Source organism: Podarcis pityusensis, assembly GCF_964106645.2.
Source record: "Podarcis pityusensis genome assembly, chromosome: Z".
NCBI lineage: Eukaryota > Metazoa > Chordata > Lepidosauria > Squamata > Lacertidae > Podarcis > Podarcis pityusensis.
In genome coordinates this window covers 14,478,361-14,501,842 of record NC_138044.1, presented here as the reverse complement: position 1 = coordinate 14,501,842, position 23,482 = coordinate 14,478,361, and the positions used below count along the sequence as shown (strand labels likewise).

The 23,482-nt window shown below is 44.8% G+C and overlaps 1 protein-coding gene across 9 annotated transcripts in view; it reads right to left on the bottom strand.

Annotated features, from left to right (window-relative positions):
• Positions 1-23,482, bottom strand: part of NTNG2 (netrin G2) — a 121,784-nt gene that overhangs the window by 20,804 nt on the left and 77,498 nt on the right. For 3 of the 9 annotated variants that reach the window (XM_080990623.1, XM_080990624.1, XM_080990625.1), the window contains exons 4-7: positions 22,594-22,766; positions 18,988-19,008; positions 16,688-16,753; positions 13,961-14,035 (exon numbers count right to left, since the gene is read on the bottom strand). In XM_080990623.1, coding sequence (XP_080846749.1) covers positions 13,961-14,035; positions 16,688-16,753; positions 18,988-19,008; positions 22,594-22,766 — 335 coding nt within the window. Of the gene's footprint in view, positions 1-11,398; positions 11,471-13,960; positions 14,036-16,687; positions 16,754-18,987; positions 19,009-22,593; positions 22,767-23,482 lie in introns of all 9 variants that reach the window. The other 6 variants (XM_080990620.1, XM_080990621.1, XM_080990626.1 and 3 more) reach the window with 4 other exon arrangements.

The window sequence follows — 23,482 nt, the reverse complement described above, 5'->3', positions numbered from 1 at the left end:
AGAGGAAAACTTCCCAATGACTAGGGCATAAAAAGGGTTGGCTTCCTTGATAAGGGGGCAACTAGCAGAAGATTCCCGGGTTCTCTGGCAATAGGTAGAATAGGCTCCAGGTTATCTGAGGCCTTTTCACTGCCACAGCTGCCTGCTGCTTGCCCTCTGCATCCCACTGCATCACTTTCCAGTAAGAGGGATCAAAGTGAGTGGCAGGCTGCTGTTATTTTTCCCTGCTTGAAGGGGATGAGCAGGCAGCGATGTAGTGTCTTTGTATGGTTTAGCCACTAGGTGGCACTGCACTTAATGGTAAATACAGGTTCCACTATCAAAATGCTCATTATACAACAAAAAACACTTATCCAGACACAAGGAATTGGTACCCAAACCTTGCTGCACACACTGCAGATTCAGATATCCAAACAGTCAGACTTGCATGTAGTACTGTAAACATATAAGCAGCCTTAAAGAAGTTTTACTTTTTTGTGTTTGTTGGTCCAAGGCATCTGTTTTGCCAGAAAGCATTTTGTCCTTCCTTGTTTGCCTTTTGCAAGGTTTCAGCAGATTTTCCTGAGGTATTTTGATGTTTAGGGGTCAAAATTCTATGGTTGGGAATGCATTAGAAATCTCCCCATAGGAATCAGTGGAAATCGTTATCTCATTATGTGAACGCTCACCTAATAAATGATTTCCTGAAAACACAATGTGTGCAGATAGTGAAACCTGCAAGTTTGTGAGTGGTGTCAATTATTCCCTGTATTTATTCTCCCTGAGCAGAAGTAAAGTTATTGTCTTAGCTTCCTCATCAGCATGTTCTCTAAGCCAGAGGTGAGGAATCTGTCATCCTTCAATTGCTGCTGGACTGCAGCTCCCATAATCCTTGACTGCTGGTGTTGTTGGCTGGTGTTGATGGGAACTGGGACTCCATTATCTGGAGTGGCCACTGGTTCCTCAGTGACAGTAAGGAGCCTGGGGGCTCTGGAGACACTTGCTAGGATGACATGTGGGCCTTAGCAGCTGCTCAATCACACTGACCCCTGATATGGGGTATTGGGTTTGAATCACCCCTCATTTAATCAGAGATAACCAGGTGGTGCTGTGGTCTAAACCACTGAGCCTCTTGGGCTTGCCGATTGGAAGGTCGTGGTGCGAATCCCCGTGACAGGGTGAGCTCCCGTTGCTCGGTCCCTGCTCCTGCCAACCTAGCAGTTCGAAAGCACACCAGTGCAAGTAGATAAATAGGTACCGCTCTGCCAGGAAGGTAAATGGCGTTTCCTTGCGCTGCTCTGGATCACCAGAAGTGGCTTAGTCATGCTGGCCACATGACCCGGAAGCTGTACGCAGGCTCCCTCGGCCAGTAAAGCGAGATGAGCGCCGCAACCCCAGAGTCGTCTGCGACTGGACCGAAGGTCAGGGGTCCCTTTACTTTTACCTTTAAGGCCCATTCTGTATACATAGTATGCAGCAGTTCCATAAGATGCTCCAAGTCATCTTATTACAGCTACCTTTAGGAGGGGTCCCTTCACACTAGTCCTCCCTAGCCACTTTGATAAACAACACAGAGAATACCTTTGTCTCTAATGTTACAAAGTGCTTTGCTGGCTCAGACCAAGTTCCATTTGTCTTAGTCTTCTGTTTCCAACAGAGGACAGTTGGGTGCCTCTGTCTGGTACTTCCAAGCACACATGACTCACCCATCACAGGCAGTTTCTCCTCAGTAGCTGGGAGACAGAGCTAGACTGCCTCTGAACACAGAGGTTTTATTTGGTTGTCCTAACAGCTGTTGTTGGCCACTCAACTTCCATCAATTTGTCGAATCCATTTTTAAAGCTGATAGCCACCCATTGCAGTAAATGCTAATGAAGTAAAGAACTACCCTCCATACTCCAACTGACAGTCCTTAAAAATGTGGACAGAGTAAATCTGAATGATTAGAATGTCTGAACTGGAAGACATGGAAGATACTGTCTAAAGTGAATATGCACATGGACTGCAGTTGCTCACCTTTGCCACCCAGAAGCGTCACATCTTTGAGCTCATATTCTGCAGGCTGGATGTTTCTCAGAGTACAAATGGAGGATTGGCTGGCTGAGACATCACTCTGAGACTTGCTCATTGACATAGCCTGCTGATTGGCTTCCTGTGTCCAATATGAGGCACTCTTTTTAACCACAGAAGCCCTTTGACAAGCTGGGCCCCAAAGAACACTTCTTTCTAAAGATTCTTCCCTTCCCACCCACTGGTGAACACCTGTTTTGCATCCTGCCTTTCCAGGAATTTAAGTCAATGAGAGCCCAGAGAAGGGCCTTATTGGTGATGGCACCAGTGTGGAGGAACTCCCTTGCCCACACAGGACCTCTTGGCCACCCAGGGATCCTGGAAGAGTGAGGGAAGAAGGGGCCAAGCCCCCAAAGATTGCTGGAGGGCGGGGCCAAGCCCCCCAGAAATGATCAGGTAAAGAAGACTGCTGTTGTGAAGGTTTAATTGATAGAAGAGGAGGAAGAAGTGCAGCTACCTTTCCTAAAACTGAGCAACTGACTGCATCTTCTTCCTGGCTGTGCTTTGGAAACAGAGTTTTTCTGTGGAGGGATGAGCTGAGCTGACTGCTAATATGCAAAGGCTGAGAGAATGAGTGAGCTGAGGTTGAGAGAAGAGGCTGAGCCCTGAACAGTGTGCACCCAGAGCTTCCTTCTACAGTTCTATGACATTCTTTGTCTCTTTTCAGCATGCTTAGAGTTCCTTTTGAATTTTTTAACATAATAATATTGGATTACTTTGAGTCCCTCCCATGCACACCTTAGAAACATTTCTGAGAGCCTAATGTCCACACACACTCTGGGGAAGAAATTCAATTCAGTTCACATTTAAAGGCACTTTGCAAAATAATATGAGAATGGAAACATGGCCATCCTTTGAAATTCATGCTCTCCAAACTTCATGATGAAATTCTCCAACTAACCAATGTTTACAAAAATGCATATTATATTATGGGGAAATGTGCATAAAAATTAATATAGCATTGAAAATGACATACTAAAATGTATTATACTAGGGGAAATTACTTGCAAAAATGTACAAACGAGTCAAAACTGCATGCAAAAATGTGTTTATTAGGAGAAATTTGCTCTAAGATACTGATGAATTTTCAATATTTTTTAAAATCATGAGCATTTTTCTTTAAATTAAAAAAAAGTGATTTGCTGTGCAAGAATGTGGAGGACCAAATTAAGACTGGAAAAACTGGAAACTGAGGGAACTGAAATAGACAAATCCATCTTACGTGCCTTTTACATCTGTATTGGGGTGAAGCATACGTTTCATTTGAACTCTAATTGTGAATTGCTTGCTCTGCATTTTTAATGTTTGGTGTTTTACTTTTTTTGTTTCTGCTGCTCTTTTTTATGCAAGGCCAGGCATAGGCAAACTCCGGCCCTCCAGATGTTTGGGACTACAATTCCCATCATCCCTGACCACTGGTCCTGTTAGCTAGGGATGATGGGAATTGTAGTCCCAAACATCTGGAGGGCTGGAGTCTGCATATGCCTCTGCAAGGCATTTCATCCTGATCCTCTGGAACAAAAGCTATGACTGTATGATATTCCTTAGTAGGTTGCTTTCAGCACCATGTTGTTGAAAAACATCAACCCCATCAAGAGCAAGGATAATATAAACAACGTACACCTTCTCTTAGCATAGATCCTTACGTAGCACTAGAGGGTGATATCAGCACACTTGTGAGATCTGCTAGGTGTGCAGCAGTACAAAAAGTATTTAAGGTGGGAACCCTAAATGAGGGAGGGGGCAGGTAGTCCAACATAAACTACCAAGGAATGAATATGCTCAGTTGATATGGAATGTTAGTTGACTGTTGGAGAATGTGAGGATGGGCGGTCTTAAGATGAAGGGCTGTATACAAATTAAATAAACAACAACTGGGCTGGGGATGGAATGGAGTATCCTGGAAAAGGAGCGCTCAACACTGCAAGGTTCTGATGCAGGTCCTGCTTGTAATCACCACCATCACTGCCACTGCAGAGACGTGCAGCGCTCCAGAACGGACCCTTTCTAGACTCAGTAGCTTAGCCGTTTACTTGTCACTCTATCAAACACCCTGCTTTGCATCTGGCAGTTCTTGGGGAAAGCTTTTGAGCTCGGCCTTCCCTTGTGGCACCAATTTTTCTCCCCCTCCCTTTTCTTCTTAGGACGGACCTGTCAATCAGTCAAGAAGATCTAGGGCAAGACTCACTGCGAGGCATAGTTTCAATTCTGCTTGGGGAAAATATATAGATACATATACAGACTCCAAAATCCAAGTGAGTTGGTTTCCCATGGGAACAAGGAGGTATGGCAGTTTTTCATTTCCCCCCGTCTTAAGTTCAGTGTTCCACATTTGCACATCAGTTTGCCATTTATTTCTTTTCTTTCTTTCTTTCTTTCTTTCTTTCTTTCTTTCTTTCTTTCTTTCTTTCTTTCTTTTTAAAGTTTCTCATTAAAATTCATCAGAATTTTTGTGTGAATTTATCCTAATACAGACACTATTGTATACAATTTTTTGCCTGACAAATATATGGTTGCAAAGCATATTTCCCCTAGTTTGATGTATTTTTGAATGTTATTTTTACACATTTTATTGCACATTTTACCCCAGTATGCACATTTTTGAGCACATTACTTGGCTGGAGAACTGCACTACAAAATGCAGAGAACTGCGGGTTTTGAAGGAAGGCTGAGTTTTGTTCTGCGTATTGTTTCAAAAACTGAATTTGATAAAATTGTCTTGAAATAGGAACTGAATCAAATTTCTCCCTCCTCACGGGTACCAAAGTCTTAGTTCAGTCCCAAGTTGTTACTCACCCAATGAATACAAATGGTTTTGAAATCCATAAAATTGCTCTTTGGAAGGATGGGGGAAGCCAACCCTTTTAGCCTTCCCCTTTCACAGCTGCTTAAGATACTATGAAGGGGCAATTAAACTCCACTAAGCGATCTTGTGAACACTTTGCCCCCTATGCATGTGCAGGGACTCTGGACTGAATGAGATTCAAAGCTTCAGCTCTTTTGGCGTGCAAAGCAGCTGGCAGGACGGCTCGAGGGAGCACCACTTTGCAACCCAAAAAGAGCCCAGCAGAGCTGCACACCTGCTCCACCCCAGCGCCTGTCAGCTAAAAGGATCACTGTGTTTTCCTTTAGCTCTGCCAGCCTCCTCTCTGGAGAAGTGTAGCTTGACAGCTGATCTGGGCTCCTGCCAAAATATTAGGGGTGAAGGTTTTCCCCTCCATCGCATTTCCTTGTTAACTGTTGCAAGCCATGCAGAGAGAGCCTGATCTTTTGAGTAGTCTTGGGCTGGTTTTCTTTTAAGGAGAAGCTAGCAGCATTTTGTCTTCCAGTTGCTAGTTGCTAAAATAATAATAATAATGAAGATGGCCATATTCACATACCCCAGAAACTTTGCTTGTTATTCAGTTCAGTACGAATGAATTGCCAGAGCCAGAGCTGGTGTGTGTGTGCTAGCTGGGGTTTTTTTTTGTCCCAGGTGAAGGCTCCAGAGGGGAACCATTGAGGCTGCCCACCTATGTGTGTGTGTGTATGCAAATGTGTATGGTGTGTGTGTGGACGAAACTGGATCTTTGACCTGGGTGAAATAAAGCCTAGTTTTGCCCCTGGGATGGCTGAGAGAGAATGAGGGGTGGGCTAGGAAGAATCAAGGCAGGCCATATGGATGGAGGCAAAGGGGAAGCAAGCATAGCTGTTTGCACACAACTGTGCAAGAGTTGTTGTTTTAAAGGTGCTCTGTCCAGTGGGGACTAGGCTTTCTGGAGAGATGGAATGGGAATAGACAAATCTGTTAGTTTTGATTTCTCATAGATTCCAATTCTTCCAATCTTATATACAGTTCCCTGCATTCCCACATCAGTTTGCAGGTTGTTCTTTTTTTAAGTCCTCTTCAAAATACACCAGCATTTTAGTGCAAATTTTCCCTGATATGCAGTTTTGCCTAATATGTACGTTTTGCAACTTCCTCCAACACAATGCATTTTGTAAGTGATATTTCCACTGCATCCATATGCACATACATTTTTGTACACATTACTCGGCTGGAGCACTACGCTGCACAATTTCTATGGCTGCTTCAGTCTGTGACTTGTTTCAAGACATGTAAATTAGGCACATTCGCTGTTCACTGAGCCAAATTTCTCCCCTATCCCCGGGTGGCAGAGAACTTCTGGGGAATATTGGGCACCAGAGCTGACGGCTCTGGTTTCTGGGAACAATCATGTACTCATAGTATTGTAAAGTTGGAAGGGACAACAAGGGTCATGTAGTCCAACCCACCTGCAATGCAGGAATCTGATGTGGGGCTCGACCATGACCCTGAGATTAAGAGTCCCATGCTGTACCAACTGAGCCATCTTATGCAGGCCCAACTTCTCTGGAGTTCATCTCTTCTTAGTTTTCTTTTTTATTGTTGTAGTTCAGTGATAGGCATCTAGTCTACATGCACAAGGTTCCAGGTTCAACCCCCAGTACAGTGGTACCTCGGGTTAAGAACTTACTGTATTTTTTGCTGCATAGGACGCACCCGACCATAGGACGCACCTTGTTTTAGAGGGGGAGAACAAGAAAAAAAAATTCTCCCCCTCTCTGCTCAGCGCCTCTTCAGCAAAGCAGCAGGAAAAACGGAGCCCCTTCCATTTCTCCTCCCACTTCGCTGAAGGGGTGCTGTGCAGCTCTCCCTCTCTGCTGAAGCCAGGAGAGTCTTGCTCTCTTGGCTTCAGCAAAAGCAGCCTGAAGCCTTTGGAGCGCAGCGCGAGTTCCAGCTGCTCTCCGGAGGCTTCAGATGGCTATCCCTGAAGCCTGGAGAGCGAGAGGGGTCGGTGCACACCGACCCCTCTCGCTCTCCAGGCTTCAGCGAAAGCAACGCGAAGCCTCTGGAGCACGGAGGGAGCACTCCCTCTGCGCTTCGGAGGCTTTGTGTTGCTATCACTGAAGCCAAGGAGCCTGCATTCGCTCCATAGGATGCACACACATTTCCCCTTAATTTTCGGAGGGGGAAAAGTGCATCCTATAGAGCGAAAAATACAGTAATTCGTTCTGGAGGTCCGTTCTTAACCTGAAACTGTTCTTAACCTGAGGTACCACTTTAGCTAATGGGGCCTCCTGCTGCCGCCGCACAATTTCTGTTCTCATCCTGAAGCAAAGTTCTTAACCCGAGGTACTATATCTGGGTTAGCGGAGTCTGTAAACTGAAGCATCTGTAAACTGAGGTACCACTGTATATCCAGTTAGGACTTGGAATATCCCCTGCTTGAAAACCTAGAGAGCTGATTCCCCTCCTCATAGATGATGCTGAGCTGGGTTGTCCAATGGCCTCACTTAAGATAAGGCAGCTTGCTATGTTCCCAAGTAAGACTTCCAAAATGGCTGCAGGGCAAAATAATAACTGGCATCTGCAGGGATTGCAAAGCCACCAGCAGTTACGGTTTCTGTCTTCCAAGTATGCCAGCTTCTGTGTTTGGCCATTGGATGCCATGCCTTTGTGCCCGGAGCCCTTGTCCTCATTTCACACAGCCTCCGAGATCAGAGGAAATTAAAGCAGCACGAAGCCATGAACCAGACCTGATACCCCTCTGACCCCTGACAGCTCTGAAACAGGTGGACCATGGGACACCTTCTGAGCCAGGTGGCTCCAATCCACGGGAGGGCAAAGAAAGCCGTACTACCTGGACGTTGCCATAGCAACTGTCCTGCCAATCCTTGTCTCTGTGTTGTATTTGATCATCCAGTGATCAGAGCCTGGCAGTTCTTTTGCTCTGAATCCTGCTGTTGGGCGCTTGTGGGCTAAAAAGCTGGGATGTTACAGCACATAAAACTCCAAACTCCCCAGCTGGGGTGCTGAAATAAACATCTGTCTGCCAAGCCCAACAAAAAAGAGTCAAAATTGTGCCAATGGGGAATTTCTTTGCCATTCAAATAATACCCTGTCTGATCCCTCAAGTTTTGGCAGGGGGGTGGAAGAATTTTGGGTGAGGGCATGGAGCCTCTTATTTTATTTCCTCTTAATTATTCATTAAGCCATTCTATATCACCTCTTGGTTCTAAGATGTGCCTGCGGGACAATAAAACCGCACTTCAAATTTACAATAATAATAAATAAGTAAAAATAGCAATTTCAGCCACCATAAAACATGAGTGGGGGGGGGGCACAAGAACATAAGCAGATAAAATTCACACGTATTAAAAACCTGGCAGAATGGAAATGCCTGACCTGCCTGCCTAAAAGGACATTAGTGATCTCACATGGGAGGGAGTTCCACAATTGTTGGGCCTCCACCAAAAAGACCCTGTCACACATCCCTGTTAATTATATCAGCCTTAGTGGGGGAAAGGGACACGGGTGGCGCAGTGGTCTAAACCACTGAGCCTCTTGGGCTTGCTGATCAGAAGGTCGGCGGTTCGATTCCCTGCAATGGGGTGAGCTCCCATTGCTTGGTCCCAGCTCCTGCCAACCTAGCATTTCGAAAGCACGTCAAAAAAGTGCAAGTAGATAAATAGGTACTGCTCTTGCGGGAAGGTAAACGACGGTTCTGTGTGCTGCTCTGGTTTTGCCAGAAGCGGCTTAGTCATGCTGGCTACATGACCTGGAAAAACTGTCTGTGGACAAATGCCCGCTCCCTCGGCCTGAAAAGCGAGATGAGAGCCGCAATCCCAGAGTCATCTGTGGCTGGACTTAACTGTCAGGGGTCCTTTACCTTTTGAGTGGTGGAACCTGGAGAAAGGCTCAAAGAATTGTGCACTCAGATGCAGGACTCAGAAGTAGAGCATCTGCTCATTGGTAGAGCATTTGTTTTGCATGGAGGCGGTTCCAGGTTCAATCCTTAGCATCTCCTGCCTATCAGTGTTAGCCAGACAACTTTGCTGCATTGTTTTCAATGCTTGCTAAATAAAACCATCTTTCTTTGTTTTGGCAAGGTGGGCTTTAATATGTAATTTTACTATGTGTCATTCTTTTAAAACTGCTGATTTATATTTTGATTTTTAAAAAAATTATGTCAATTTGTTTTAAATGTTTGCCTTCATTAGTATTTTTAATGCATATTTTAGATTGCTCTTTGTAAAAAAAGAATAGATTGCTCGTTGTAACTCACTTAGAGGCTTTCTTTCGAGCAAGCAAGCAGGATATATATATATATATATATATATATATATATAGTTAATGAATGTATGAGAATTGTGGCAAGAGAAATGTCTGCTAACGTCATATTTCTACCTGTGTTTATTCCCCCACCTGCTCTGCACAGGTGCCACTGAGACATTTTTCTTTCCTTTACATCTTATTTTTAAAAGCTATTCTTTCTCCACCCTTTTCACTTTTGCAACTTGACATCCAGGTTTGAACCAACCGGGAGAGGAAAGCTTTCTGGAGCCTTGAGCTGGCTTAGCCCTTAAGGCTTAAGGAGATGTGGGAGAAGAAGGGTTAAGAATCACAGGATCAACTAATTAGGTTTAACTGTGTCAAACCAGGATGGCATATTAGCCTAATTACTCTCGCTCTCTGATTGGCTTGTGGGAGGGGCGGTGTTCCTGGATGCCCTGGGTAAAGGAGCTTCTAATTAAAGCATTTTCATCACATGTTTCAGCAACTGGCTGTGCCACAACTATGCCACCTTTTCGCACTCAGCGCTGTTTGTTCTCCCTCGCAGATGGTCTGAGGAAAGGGGCTTAGGAGGAGGGGTCCATAGCATGATGGCAAAGCATGCACTTTGCATGCTGAAGGCCCCAGATTTAATCCCTCCAGGTCTGTTGTAAAAAGAAGATCAGCTACCAAGTGTCTGAGACTCTGGAGAGCCACTGCTGATCAGAGCAGATCAAGCTTCACCAACCTGGTTATCCTCCCCCCGCCCCCCCCCCCCCAGGATGTTGCTGGAATCCACTAACCACCACCCTGGCTGTTGGGCATGCTGGCTGAGGCTGATGGGAGTTGGAATCCAACCACATCTGGACAGCAACACTTGGGAAAAGTTGGAGTAGATTACACTGGGGTAACCAGACTTAGTATAAGGCAGCTTCCTATGTTTGTTATGTTATGTTATGAGATTGAGGGGCAGGCTTAATGAAGGGGCTTAATGAAGCCAGAAATGGCCTTAATAGTCACAAAAAAGCTGTCAAGCCGGCAGCTTGAGAAGCACCCCCTCCCTTTCTTTCTAAGTTTTAGAGTATAGCATTTAGTAAGTTTGTTTTTCTAAACAAGGCAGTTCAAGTTCACCTATAAGAACTCCATGCGCTGCCATGTTCCTCCATCATTTTTCTACCCTGTCTTTAAAGACAATGAGATTGTTTGCCACCACTACACCTTAGAGCAAACTCCCATTATTTAGCTATGCAAAGCTATGCAAAGGTAAGGGATGCGGGTGGCGCTGTGGGTTAACCGCAGAGCCTAGGACTTGCCGATCGGAAGGTTGGCAGTTCGAATCCCCGCGACAGGGTGAGCTCCCGTTGCTCAGTCCCTGCTCCTGCCAACCTAGCAGTTCAAAAGCATGTCAAAGTGCAAGTAGATAAATAGGTACTACTCCGGCAGGAAGGTAAACAGCGTTTCCATGCACTGCTCTGGTTCGCCAGAAGCGGCTTAGTCATGCCGGCCACATGACCTGGAAGCTGTACGCTGGCTCCCTCGGCCAGTAAAGCGAGATGAGCGCCGCAACCCCAGAGTCGGCCACGACTGAACCTAATGGTCAGGCGTCCCTTTACCTTTACCTTAAGCAAAGGTACTTTCCTTTACCCCAGCATTAAGCCCCATTGGATAAAAACCCTGTAGTATCTAACATTATACAAGAGGGAAAAGAACATCTTCATGTCCACTTTCTGTATGCCTCCAGTATGTTCCACCTATTTTGCCTTTCCCTCCTGAGCTAAAAAGCTTCAAATGTTGCAACCTTTCCTTGTCAGGCAGCTTGCTCCATCCCCTTCATCATTTTTGGTTGTTGCCCTTTTCTGTACATTTCCCAGCTGTACAATACCCTTTCAAAATCATGACACCCAGAACAGTACACAGCATTCCAATCCAAGCACATAGGAAGAGCCTGGCTGCAGGCCAAAAGACCCCTATAGTCCAGCATTCTATTCTCTCAGTGGTCAACTAGATACCCCCAGTGGGAAGACAACAAGCAAGACCTGAGTACAACACCAACGCTTTCCTCACTTGCAACCCCCAGAAACAGGTATTCAGAGCCATACTGGCTGCAAGAGTGGAGGTCAATGTTGATTTGTATATAGGCATTTGTGAAAGGCTACCTATTATGACAGGCTTCACACTCCAGTTGAAATTGTTTGGAACAAGCTGAGAATAAAACTCCTGCCTGCCTGATGCCCACCAGCCCTCTTGACGTTGGCTATGAATGCCAGACCTTACCTTGGATGTTTTTGGGAGGCTCCCTTGGCGCAGGCTTGGGTTTCATGACTGGTCTCGCTGAGCTCCTAACAGCTTGGTGTTTCAGCAGTTGGAAAGAATATTTCATTTTAAGGCAGTACTGTGGCTTATTGTAAAAGACTTCCAAAGACTACTTAGAAGCAGAATTCACGTATAGCTGGGATGGGTAAAGAGAGAGGTAGAGATGGAGTTTGAGAGATAATGACCTAGTCTGCATAAACACCATACATTTAAAGCACATGTGCGCCGAGAATCCTGGGAACAGTAGCTTGTTAAGGCTGCTGGGAATTGTGAGAGGTAAACTAGAGTTCCCAGGATTCTTTGGGGGGGGGGAATTATGTGCTTTAAATAAATGGTGTGTATATGGCCTGAGATTGAGTCACATCCAAGCCGTACAACTAAAGCACATGGCTTTCCCCAAAGAACCCTGGGAACCATAGTTTACCCACACAGAGCTACAATTCCCAGCACCATAACAAACCACAGTTCCTAGGATTTTTTTTTGGCGGGGGAGTAATGTGCTTTAAATGCATGCTATGGATGTGATCATATGCTGGTAATTTTTTATGCCTTTCAAAAAAAATTCTTTAAAGCCTAAGACGGGCAGGGAGGACCCCTGGCATTTTGCTACCTGAGGTGCAGAAACAAGATGGTGCCCACTCACCTGTTTCTTCCTTGTATAAGAACGGACCATAATGTCAGTTGTACCTTACTGCAAGATTAGCAGCAATGGGACAGAGTCTGCCATTACTGCCTCCAAGGTGAGTATATCAGGTGAGTTGAGGACATAGAGAGAAGGCAGTGTGGAACACACAGCAGTGGCCTCTAAACACCTCATTACTGACTCCTCCCTGCTCCACAGCATCTGCCGCCTGAGGCAGCTGCCTCACTTTGCCTACTGGGAGGGCCAGCCCTGTTCCCTCTCCACCGGATTGGATTCTTGTCCTTCCTTTCTTACAAGACAGTGCTCAATATAGATGATGCAACTGTTTCCTTGTACACTCATGTCTACCTACACCAGGGGACAGTAAGCCTTTCTGCCCTCTGCTTTTTTTTGACATGCAGATGGTCCCAGGTCCAACCCTCAGCAGAGGCCACAGCCTCAAACCCTGGAGAGCTGCTGTTAGGCTGTGTAGACAATACTGAGCTTGGTTGACCAATGGTCTGGCTCACTACAAAGCAGCTTCTTGTGTTCTTATTTGGGAAGGGGTCACGTAGCTCAGTGGCAGAGCATATGCTTTGCACACAGAAGGTCCCAGTTTCAATCCCTGACATATCTCCAGGTAGGACTGAAAGTGTTTCCTGCCTGAAACCCTGGAGAGGCACTGCCAGTCAGTGTGTAGACGATACTGAGCTAGATGGGTCCAATGGTCTGACTTGGTGTAAGGAAGCTTCGCATGTTCCTGTCCTAGAACAGAAAGCGCCATAGCACAAACTTGGAAGGGTAAGGGGCGGGTATCATTGGTGATACTTTAATAAATCAACAATCCCAATGGTGATTTTTAGGTCTCTGTGAACCAATGTCAGTCATGCACATTTCAGGCAAGCAGAAAACATACAACAGACTGGGTGTCACAAAGGGAATTGCCCTATGCTCTAAACAACTTCTAATCTACATACCACACTGGTTTCTCTTTGCACAAGCAACTATATACAAGCTTCCAGGGGAACTGCCTGGTTTCCATGGCCTTCTCATATCACCACAGTAGTGAGCTGAGAACAGTCACTTCTGCTATTAATCACCACTCTCCTTAGATGCATCTGTCAAAACCCTGAGGCTCAATCCCATCTCACCAGCTGTGTGTGCAGGGCACAGAGTTGAAACCACACAAAAGAATCAAGCCCCGCACTTTGGGGGGGGGGGTGTCTGTGGAAAGCAAGAGTTAACACATGGAAAGCAAAGCAGGTGTCCTAACAGTTATCAGGTGTGGCCAAATATGTCAACTTCAGTTTCTCACTTTTCCTATCAGAATTTCAGTTCTTTACATTTCTGTCTCAGTTTGTGAATTCCCCAACCCCTAATGAAAATGCATCAGCATTTTAGTGCAAATTTCTCCTAATATCTGATGCAATTTCACCCAATATGCACTTTTTTAGCAATGCAATTTCTCCTAAAGCAATGCATTTCCATATATTGTTTTCACAAATATATGCATTTATATGCATACTTTACCTCTGGTATATGCATTTTTGTTACATTACTTGGCCGGAAAGCCATCTTGCAAAATTTGGAGAAGTGAGAATTCTGAAGGATGGCTACCTTTGGGTTTGTGTGTAGTTTCAGAAAGTGTTAATTGTGAGTTCAGGTTCTAGCCAACTCCAAGCAGACCCACTGAAATGAATGGACAGAAGTTAAGCATGTCCATTATTTTCAATAGGTATACTCTGAGTAGGATTAGCACTGGCAACAACCCTTCACCTTTAAATGCAAACTGAATCAAAATTCTCCTCCATTTCTACTATATGCTGAAGCAGCTCCTAAGCATCACCCCGAGACAGTGGGGTGCTAGCTATGACAGCTTGTCTCAGCAGAGTATTTCCTACCTTCAGTTCCTGCATCAGTCTTGGCCGGGGAGGAGCTGGCTTGCAAGGGGGCCACGCCAGAAGAGCTGGTTGTTTCTTGCAAAAGCAATATAGGAGAGCTGTATTATGCTAGGGATTTAAAGCATTGCTACTTGGGTCTTATGGGTGACTCAAGAAATATTACACCAGGTGCTTTAGGTGATGAAAAGCCACGCTGACTTCACTATAGCAAAGTCTTTCCCTTTGTAGTGAGGCCATCTGGACCTGCACAAACTCTGCTCATACCCTAAAGCTGCCTGTAGATGGAAGTAGATGAGACCACAAGGTTCTGAATTCCACTAGACACCCAGAAATGGGAATCCAGAATCTGATTCCAGAGAGGCCCAGCTCTGCCACAGAAACTGAGCAGAATCCAGCAAAGGCTTTGTTGACCCATGGAGGCTTTGTTGGCTCAGCTTTTACAGAACAGGGGAAATGTGCGCTCCCAGAAGCCTCCTGAGCTGATGTGGTGGACAGTGCACCCTACAATGATTATTAAGTCCCTGGAACCATGGTGGAACCCACTGGATTCCAGTTTTTCCCAGAAACGCGGTGGCACCCTCCCCAAAGAACTACATTTTTCATATGCCACAGCAGCGGCCATGTATATCATGGAGGGGCAGTGGCTCAGCCACAATTCCCTGCCAAATGTACCCATGCCATATCCCATGATGTACAAGGATGCATCTCTTCTTGCACACTCCAGCAACACCAACACCAGGAAAGAGCTGGGTTGCTGGGCAAAGTATGAATTGCCTACACCTGCTCCCAGAATGCAATCAAATGCTATTAATGCTCAATCCACAAGGAGCATGTGGGAAGTCACAAAGAGAGACCTTTGGATCCTGTCACCTCTGACTAGGGATGCAAGGATCTGGTCATCTCTGACTACGGATGGAATAATCCGTTTCTTATTTTTTCCAATCTTAAATTTGGCTCTCCAACGTTTCTGCAGCAATTTGCAATTTTTCTTTTTAAAACCCCTAATGGATTTTTTCCCCAGCATTTTAGTGTGAATTTCCCTTAGAACAGATTTTTATATGTAGTTTTGACTAATACAGACATTTCTGCAAGCAATTTCTCACAATATGATGCATTTTTATATGTTTATCTCATTTATACATATATAAATATTTAGGCACACTTTGCCCTAACATATGCATTTGTGTAAACATTATTTGGTTGTAGAACTATCTGGCATTTTTTTTTATATAATTATGAATTTTGAAGGATGCCTGTGTTTTGGTTATTATATTGTTTCAGAAATTGAAAATTTGATAAATTTGGCTTTAAATGAGAACCTAATCAAATTTCTCCCCTATCGCTACCGCTGACAAAAGAATTTACTCGGCAGCCAGTACTTTCCCCACATCAATTTTATGGGCTATCAGTCTCTGCTCAAAAATATAAAAAGGAGTGGCAGAAAAGGGATTAATTTGAAAAACAAAACAAAAACCAAAACCAAAACTCAATTTAAGTAACCTAAGGAGGAATGTGGAAGGAGATGGGGTCAAGAAGTGTGTTCAGCTGAAAAATCTGAAACGACAGAAACGTAATTTTCTTGCCAGTATGGCTGGATCATAAACAATTTAGAGGGATATACTTTTTCATTTTTTTAAAAAAAACTTTTTTTCATTTTTTTAAAGCCACACTTTAAAGGTGGATAACAGATCGTGTCCTGTTGAAATGGGAGACAGAAGCCAATTGATATTAATAAGGGCGTTAAATCAGAGTACCATGACAGCCCCCGTCAAATTGGCAAGGGCTTAATTAGAGTCACAATAAAAAGTCACCCCGGAGGCATTTTGCTTTTTAGTCATTCACACACACCTCCACTGGCTCAGCTTTTACAGAACAGGGGGAATTATTAATTCACTTTATCCTGAGATGTTTAGCCTTGTGTCTCGGTGACATTCATGGATGGTTTTACATTGCAATCAGGCAAGCATGAGCGAATGGCAGAGATGGAGATGGGAGCAGCTGGGGCCAGGGTCGGTACCAGTGCCTGGCTCCCCCAGGCAGGTGCTAGTGCCTAAGCAACCTAGCAGGCTATCAGCAATGAAGGCTGGTCCACGAGGGTGAGTGGGGCACTGTCTCAGAAACCTCAGCCGGCCCTCATGTGCCTTCTTACCACCACAACTCCTCTGGTTCAGTAGTGGCTGATGCCTACTGAGACTAGTTAGAGTGGAAGGCAGGCAAAGCCAACTAGTATTGTCTCCATCCTCCTCCCTGCTGAGTTCTGCAAGGGCAAAACTGTGAGTAAGGAGGAGGAAATTGGCAGACAATTCTGCTACCCCCTGAACTGGTTATAAATAAGAAAACAGGCAGGTGTAGGGTGGCTGAGGTTGGAGGAGTAGTGCCCCATATTCTGTAAGGGGTCAACCTTTATGATTCACTGCCTTTGCCCCCATACCCACCTCTGCCAATAGATAGCTCTTTTTCATTGAAAGGCAAAAAGCAGGGATGGGGGAAAATAAAGGTTTAAGCACCTCCTCCTCACCACCATTGGTCTAATGAAATAGCTTCCGAAGCTGCATTTCCTTTTTTTAAACAACAACATAACCCAGAAAATGGCTGGGGATGGGAAGGTCTCTCTGTTTCCCATACTATGCAGTCTGGGGCTGCCTTGGTTGGTTTATTGTTGGGTGTACTGCAGAAAAGCAAGCACTAGCTAAGGACTAGGAGCATCAAGCTATCTGTAAAATATACCTGTTTTTATCTCTGCCTCTTGCACAGACACAGAAGGAGGGAGATCAGCTGGTTGCTTAACAGTGGCTGCTCAGAGGGTACAAAAGAATCATACACATACACACACACACGCATTAAAAGAGAAAGTACAGAGAAAGATTCTCAGCAGTATTTGAAACTCTTTCCTAGGAAAAGACTAGCATGAAAAATTCTGGAGAAACTTAAAGGTATAACCATCTGTATAACGTCTCATAGATAACTCCTGAGTTAGCAGGGCTATAAAATTAATCAGTTCAACTTGTAGATTAATCTGCTCAGGTTTCAGTTGACTAACTGGCGAGGGCAAATTTTAATCAATGATGTTCACATGTCAACAGTACAACTCAGAGTTACTGCTATAGAACCCCTGGGCATTTCAAAGGATCGTGGGATATTATTTTATATTTTATATTTATATCTTGAGTTTTCTCCAAGAAGATCTAGGAGGTGTCACTGTGAAGCGGGTAAGGCTGAGAGGGAATGACTGGTCACCTAATGAACTTCACGGTCGAAATGGGTACTTGAACCAGAGGCACTGTTTCAGACTGATGGCTAGATACATTAAATTGTGGTGGCTAACCTGTGGCCCTGCGCCTCATCAGAGCATCTGTTATTTCGCTCACCTTATCAGAACATCTGCCCTTTTGCCACATCACCAGAGCACCCACCCTTTCACCCATCTCATCATAGCACCCATTATTTAAGGTGTTACTGCAGCTGCATCCCTAAAGGAAAAGAAGCTGCACATTATTAATGTGCCCTGTCCTGCCAATGCCCTTCTCTGTATTAATTAGGTCTGAAAACAAACAAGCACTTTTGCTGACAAATGGAAAGAATTGAGCAGAAGCACAATGTAACCCCCCCCTGCACGTACCCCAATCCACACCTACAAGGCAAGTGAAGAGGCAAGCTAGTGAGGCTAGAGTCATCCTTCTATGGCATTATTTGTTGCTACTTAACATAGTGAAGCAGCGTACAAAGCTGTTGCAGAAGGGAGGGGGCGACTGAACAGCAGAACCAGCTCTAGTAGATCTACATGAGCAAGTAAGGGGATGAGGAGCTTGTGCCTAGCAAACTACAGCTTGGCACCCACCTGGCTGCTGAGTTGTAACAAATGTGGTGGTAGTAGTAGGAGCAGCAGTGGTAGTGGTAGTAGTAGGAGCAGCAGTGGTAGTAGTGGTAGTGGTAGTAGTAGGAGCAGCAGCAGTGGTGGTAGTAGTGGTAGTAGTAGTGGTGGTAGTAGTAGTAGTAGTAGTAGTGGTGGTGGAAGTGGTTTTGGGAGTTGTAGTGGTAGTAGCTTTTGTGGTAGTAACTCGCTTTGATCGTTCATTTGCTAACAAAACAAAAATAAGGATTGGGATGGGGAGAGGAGAAAGAAACCATAGGATAGTTTTCTCAGGACTTTTTCTCAAGTTATATTTAAAGTACTAAGCCTTTCTAGCAGTATCTTGGGCCATATCAACAATACACACTTACGGTACAATCCAATGCATGCCTACTCAGAAGTAAGTATTATTGAGCTCATTTGTGAGCATGGAATTGATTGCTATCCACTTATTTGAACCCAATGGATTGTGTCCAATGCAACTAGCATTCAGAGGCATACTGACTCTGCCAGCAGAGGTAGTAGCCATCAATAGCTTAATTCTCCATAAAATTGCCTAATTCTCTTTTAAAGCCATCCAAGTTGGTGACTATTACCATATCTTGTGAGTGTGAATTTCATAGTTTAACTATATGTTGTATGGGAAAAGTAGGTCCATATACTCAGCTGAAATGTCCCGATATATCTTCCTCTTAATACACAAAGACACACACACACACACACACACACACACACACACACCCCACGACACACCTTAGTCTAATGAAAGTGAAAGAGACCAGATTTTGTAGCTGAAAAATCTTAACACAATTTTCTCCTAGTGGCAGCAAGAACTTAATGTCCTGCCTGTGATACTTGAGGGGAAAAGTTCACGGCATCCACTGGTGATTTTGGTAACACGCACACACTTTTATTTCCTTCCCTTCTGCTGTTCTAACAAACCTCATGGGGAGGGAAAAACATGCCAGAGCAGCAGAGACAATGAGGTTACTGAAGTCAAAGGAGGTTCTTTTGACAGGATGGGAAATGAGGCACAATTAGAGGAGCAGACATATTGCCTGGAAGGTGCTAATGGACAGTGAAAGCAGCCGCTCTTTCTCCCCATCAAGGAACGTGCACAGGGACCATGCACCAAACACGTCAAATCCCAGAGTTTCAAGTTTCATTTTCTACTTACTGCCAAAGTTTGGAGCTGCACCTGGAAGAAAAGAAGAAGGGCAAGGGGAAAAAGAGGGTCAGCAAATACAAAGAAGGGCATGGTGCTAATTAACAGGAAGCTTGCTCATAAGCACACGGATGTCAAAGCAGCTGGCACAGGGCAAAACACAGAGGTGGGTTTTGCACCCAGGTAACCTGCAGTGACCTGTGGGGATCAGCCAACTGATAACCTAACTTATTAGCGCTCTTTTACTTTGCCCTGTGTCCGGGTAGGGTCATATATGCTTGTCAGTTTTGGCATAACAGCTTATTACTAATAAGTCACATTTCAAGTGCATGAAGTTTAGTACAGTGGTACCTTGTGTTATGGACAGGATCCATTCTGGAGGCCCGTCCGTAACGTGAAATGCCCACAACCTGGAGTGCTAAATCTGCGCAGGCACACGGCACGATCTGGAGTTTCTGCGCATAGCATGATTTGGCGCGCATGCGCATGCGCGAGTGGCGAAACCCGGAAACCCGTTCCGTTACTTCCGGGATGCCGCAGGATGTAATGTGAAAAGACGCAACATGAAGCGGACGCGACACAAGGTCTGAATGTACAATTCTTACTAGTGCTCAGCTAGAATGTGGGGTGTGCGTGGATGGGTAGAGATGGGACAGGCAGTTTTGCAGAATGTTTCAATAGAATTGCAGTGCTCATGTAAATAATATAAAAATTATTTCCTTTATACCAGTAAGTTATTTTGCTCTTCATGACAGCACCTAGCTAAATGGAGTTACCTAGATATAATTGTGAAGTCATCAAAGCCAGGGGGGTGGGGTCATGTGAAGGAAGCAATTGGGGGGGGGATAGTAAAACAGCAGCAGAAGTGAAAAACCATGGGGATATGGTACCTGTAAATAGCTGAGAAGTGTTACAAAACATATTGGATTAAAGACCTGGGGGAGGGCTTGACACCTGCAAAATCACAGTTACTGAGGAGACATTCAGACACAGAGAGCATTCATCTCAGTACTCACTCTTACCACCTTTGTCTTCACAACAGGCTGTTGTTCCCATGTTACAGATGGTGACTGAGGCTAAGAAACTACCTTGTGAGTGGCTGAGATGTCACCCAGTGACATCAAGACCAAGAACTTGAACCAAAGTTTTGTTTTGTGGGTTGAGCTGCACGGTTTGACTGTAATGACTCTCTTGACCATGGGTAGCCAAACTAAGGCCCGGGGGCCGGATCTGGCCCAATCACCTTCTCAATCCAGCCCATGGATGGTCCAGGAATCAGCGTGTTTTTACATGAGTAGAATGTGTCCTTTTATTTAAAATGCATGTCTGGGTTATGTGTGGGGCCTTCCTGGTATTTTTACATGAGTAGAATGTGTCCTTTTATTTAAAATGCATCTATGGGTTATTTGTGGGGCATAGGAATTTGTTCATCCCCCCCCCAAAAAAAATATAGTCCGGCCCTCCACAAGTTCTGAGGGACAGTGGACTGGCACCCTGCTGAAAAAGTTTGCTGACCCCTGCAGTCTTGGCCTTCAAAGAAGCAGCAGTCTCAGTTTTAGGCACCTCCTGAAAACGTATTTTGGCCCAGGCTTTTGCAAACTCCTAAGCTTGGATTTTTGCTCTACATGGCAGGGTTAATAATGACAGGTCTGCCACAATTATATGTGCGAAGCAACTATTAGAGGACCAGGAGTCCCGTCTTAATTTCCTTTGGTTTATCTAACACAGGGAAACTGGGCTATGGCCATTCACAGGTGAAGAGAAAGGTAGGAAAGTCCTCCCTGTCCCCCATGTAACATAATCTGCAGATTCCCAATTTTCATTTATAATAATAATAATAAGCTTCTTGCATTTGTTGAGCCTAAGTTATGAGGCAAAAAGCATGGGCACCATTCTTCTCAAATTTTGTGTGAGACTAGCCTGTTCCACCTGCTTCAGTGTTTTGGCTTTGCACACGCCCCAGAAAAACCCCTGTAGACACCCATGCCCTGAGCTTGCAGACTCTGGCTCTACGCAGGACACCTGGGCTCAGTGTTCTGAGTGTGAGAAGCAAGCATAATGGAATAATGGGGAGCCAGCAACTCCTGGTGCCTGTCAGCACCAAAAAACTCTCTGTTGCTCCTTTGAAAGATCGTAGGCACTCAGCAGCAGCTGACAAGCTTGTTCCCTTTCAAAGGGCCCACGTCTTCAAGTTCCTGGCAAAAACAAAGCGTTCCTGTCATGGCCTTTTGAGACTGGATTTCTGCTTTGATCACCCTAAAGCCGATACATTTTCACTCAAAGGTGGGAAGGAAGGACGGAAGAAAATGTGGCATCTTTGGGAAATGCTTTAGGATGCTTAAAAAGCCAGTGTTGTGTTGGTTGCTCTTCCACCATGACAAAGGCAGGAGGAGAGGTGTGCAGAACTGCGAGCAGAGGGGAGTCCTATTTACCATCCTTTGGACCCCCTGGAAAATTCACCAAACCAAATCTGCTGTCACCTGGAACTGGATTTGTGCAGTACCAATGATTTGAGTGCTGAATGGGACCCAGTGGTGGCCAACCTGAGGAAGCTCCATCAGATCTGGGTACCTGCTCATAAACCTTACTGGGAGAGGCTAGGGTCACATTCACACCATGCATTTTAATCCCTATGATACTGCTTCAAGCAGTCATAGTTTCCCCCAAAGAATCCTGGGAGCTGTAGTTTGTTATGGGTGCTGAGTTGTTAGGAGACTCTTCTCTTCCCCCACAGAGCTACAGTTCCCTGGGAAGAGGGATTGATTGTTAAACTACTGTAGAAACTGTAGCCCTGTGGAGGAAGAGAAGAGTCTCCTAAGAACATTCAGCACCCTTAACAAACTACAGCTCCCAGAATTATTTGGAGGAAGCTGTGAGTATTTAAGATAGGGCTTTAAATGTTTGGGGTGAATGTGGTGCAGGGTGATGATAGCAGGTTCTAGGAACCCTCCTTGCAGTGGGATTCTGAGGGGTGATATCTGTGAGTTTGTTGGGGCCCTGGGTGAGGATCAGGGCTCTGGAGGTGTTGAGTAGGGAAGTATGTCAGAAGGAGAACGAATTCATATAACTATCTATCTATATCTATCTATCTATCATCTATCTATCTATCTATCTATCTATCTATCTATCTATCTATCTATCATCTATCTATCTATCTATCATCTATCTATCAATCATCTATCTATCTATCTATCCATACGCACACACATACACGCATACAAATATAAGATCATACAAACATAGAAATAGCCTGCTGGAACAAGGCAGTGGTCCATCTACTCCAACATCCTGAGATGCCCATGGGAAGCCCACAAGCAGGATTTGAGCACCTGTGGTTTCCAGAGCTAGTCATTATCAATAGTCACTGCCTAGCAATTTGTATTTGTTATTTTATTCTTTTGTACCATTTGTTGTTGTTTTCATTTTCCATGCAAGACTTAGATATATTTTTATACCTTATGCCATGGTCCTGCTCCTTCGCCAGGCATTGCTGATACTCCCTGCAGACCCTGTTCAGAACAGGACTGGCGCTCAGCAGTACCACCAATGCAGAAAGACCACTTGAGAGGGAGAGGAGGGGGCAGGATGAAATCAGCACAGTTTTGCACAGCTACTTACAGACATTAGCAGAGCCATTGGGGCGGGGCAGGTAAGATCCTGCCCGCCAAGACTTGCTGCGGAAGTTCTTCTTGCATCGCCCACAGTCCTGACCGGTTGTGTTGTGCTCACACTCACACTGGAGGCTTCCCTCTTTGAAGGTGCACAGATTGGCATGGAGGTTGCATTTACACCTGCAAGAGGAACAGAGAAGACAGACTGGCTGTGATTGGCTCTTATTTTATTCATCCGTTGAAGTCTTTAAAAATGTATAAATGCTCTTTTTCAATTTCAGCTGACAAAAAGCCATGGACACATCACAGAAACATTACAATATAAAAGCATTAGAAATTCATCAAAACGCCACAATTTCTGAACTGTGACGAAAACAGGTGATGGATTAAAGACAGTGCTGTGCTGTTTTTCTGTTGTTTTGTTTGTTTTACTGTTCTCTATTAACCAATGAGAAAAGAAATTCAACTTGAAAATGGTCAAAGCAGGAGTGAAAATTTCAGTGTCATTCTTACAAGTGCAGTGTGGGGGGGCAGTTATGTGCTTATCTTGCTTTTGAAGTGGTCAAGGGGTTCTGCAGGTGTCATTTCTTTCATTCTACAAACAATCACACCAGCTGCATGTAACCTGCACCCTCCCCAGGTGCCCATGTTTCAATCAAAGCCCGAGGAGAAAATCATGAGGTAACTCCTCTGATGGGCTTTTTTCATAGCAGGAATCATAGGCAGCTAGGGAGGCTGCAGGTGCTAGAGAAATGTTTAGAGGGGGAAAACAGGTACACCTAGCTTTTCGTGTGCTTGTGTGTGTCTGTTTGCACGAGGTGAAAACTTTGATATTTTATGGGCCTTCGTGTGAAGATCAGCACCAAAGTCAAGTTCCATTTGTAGAAGAAGTGATA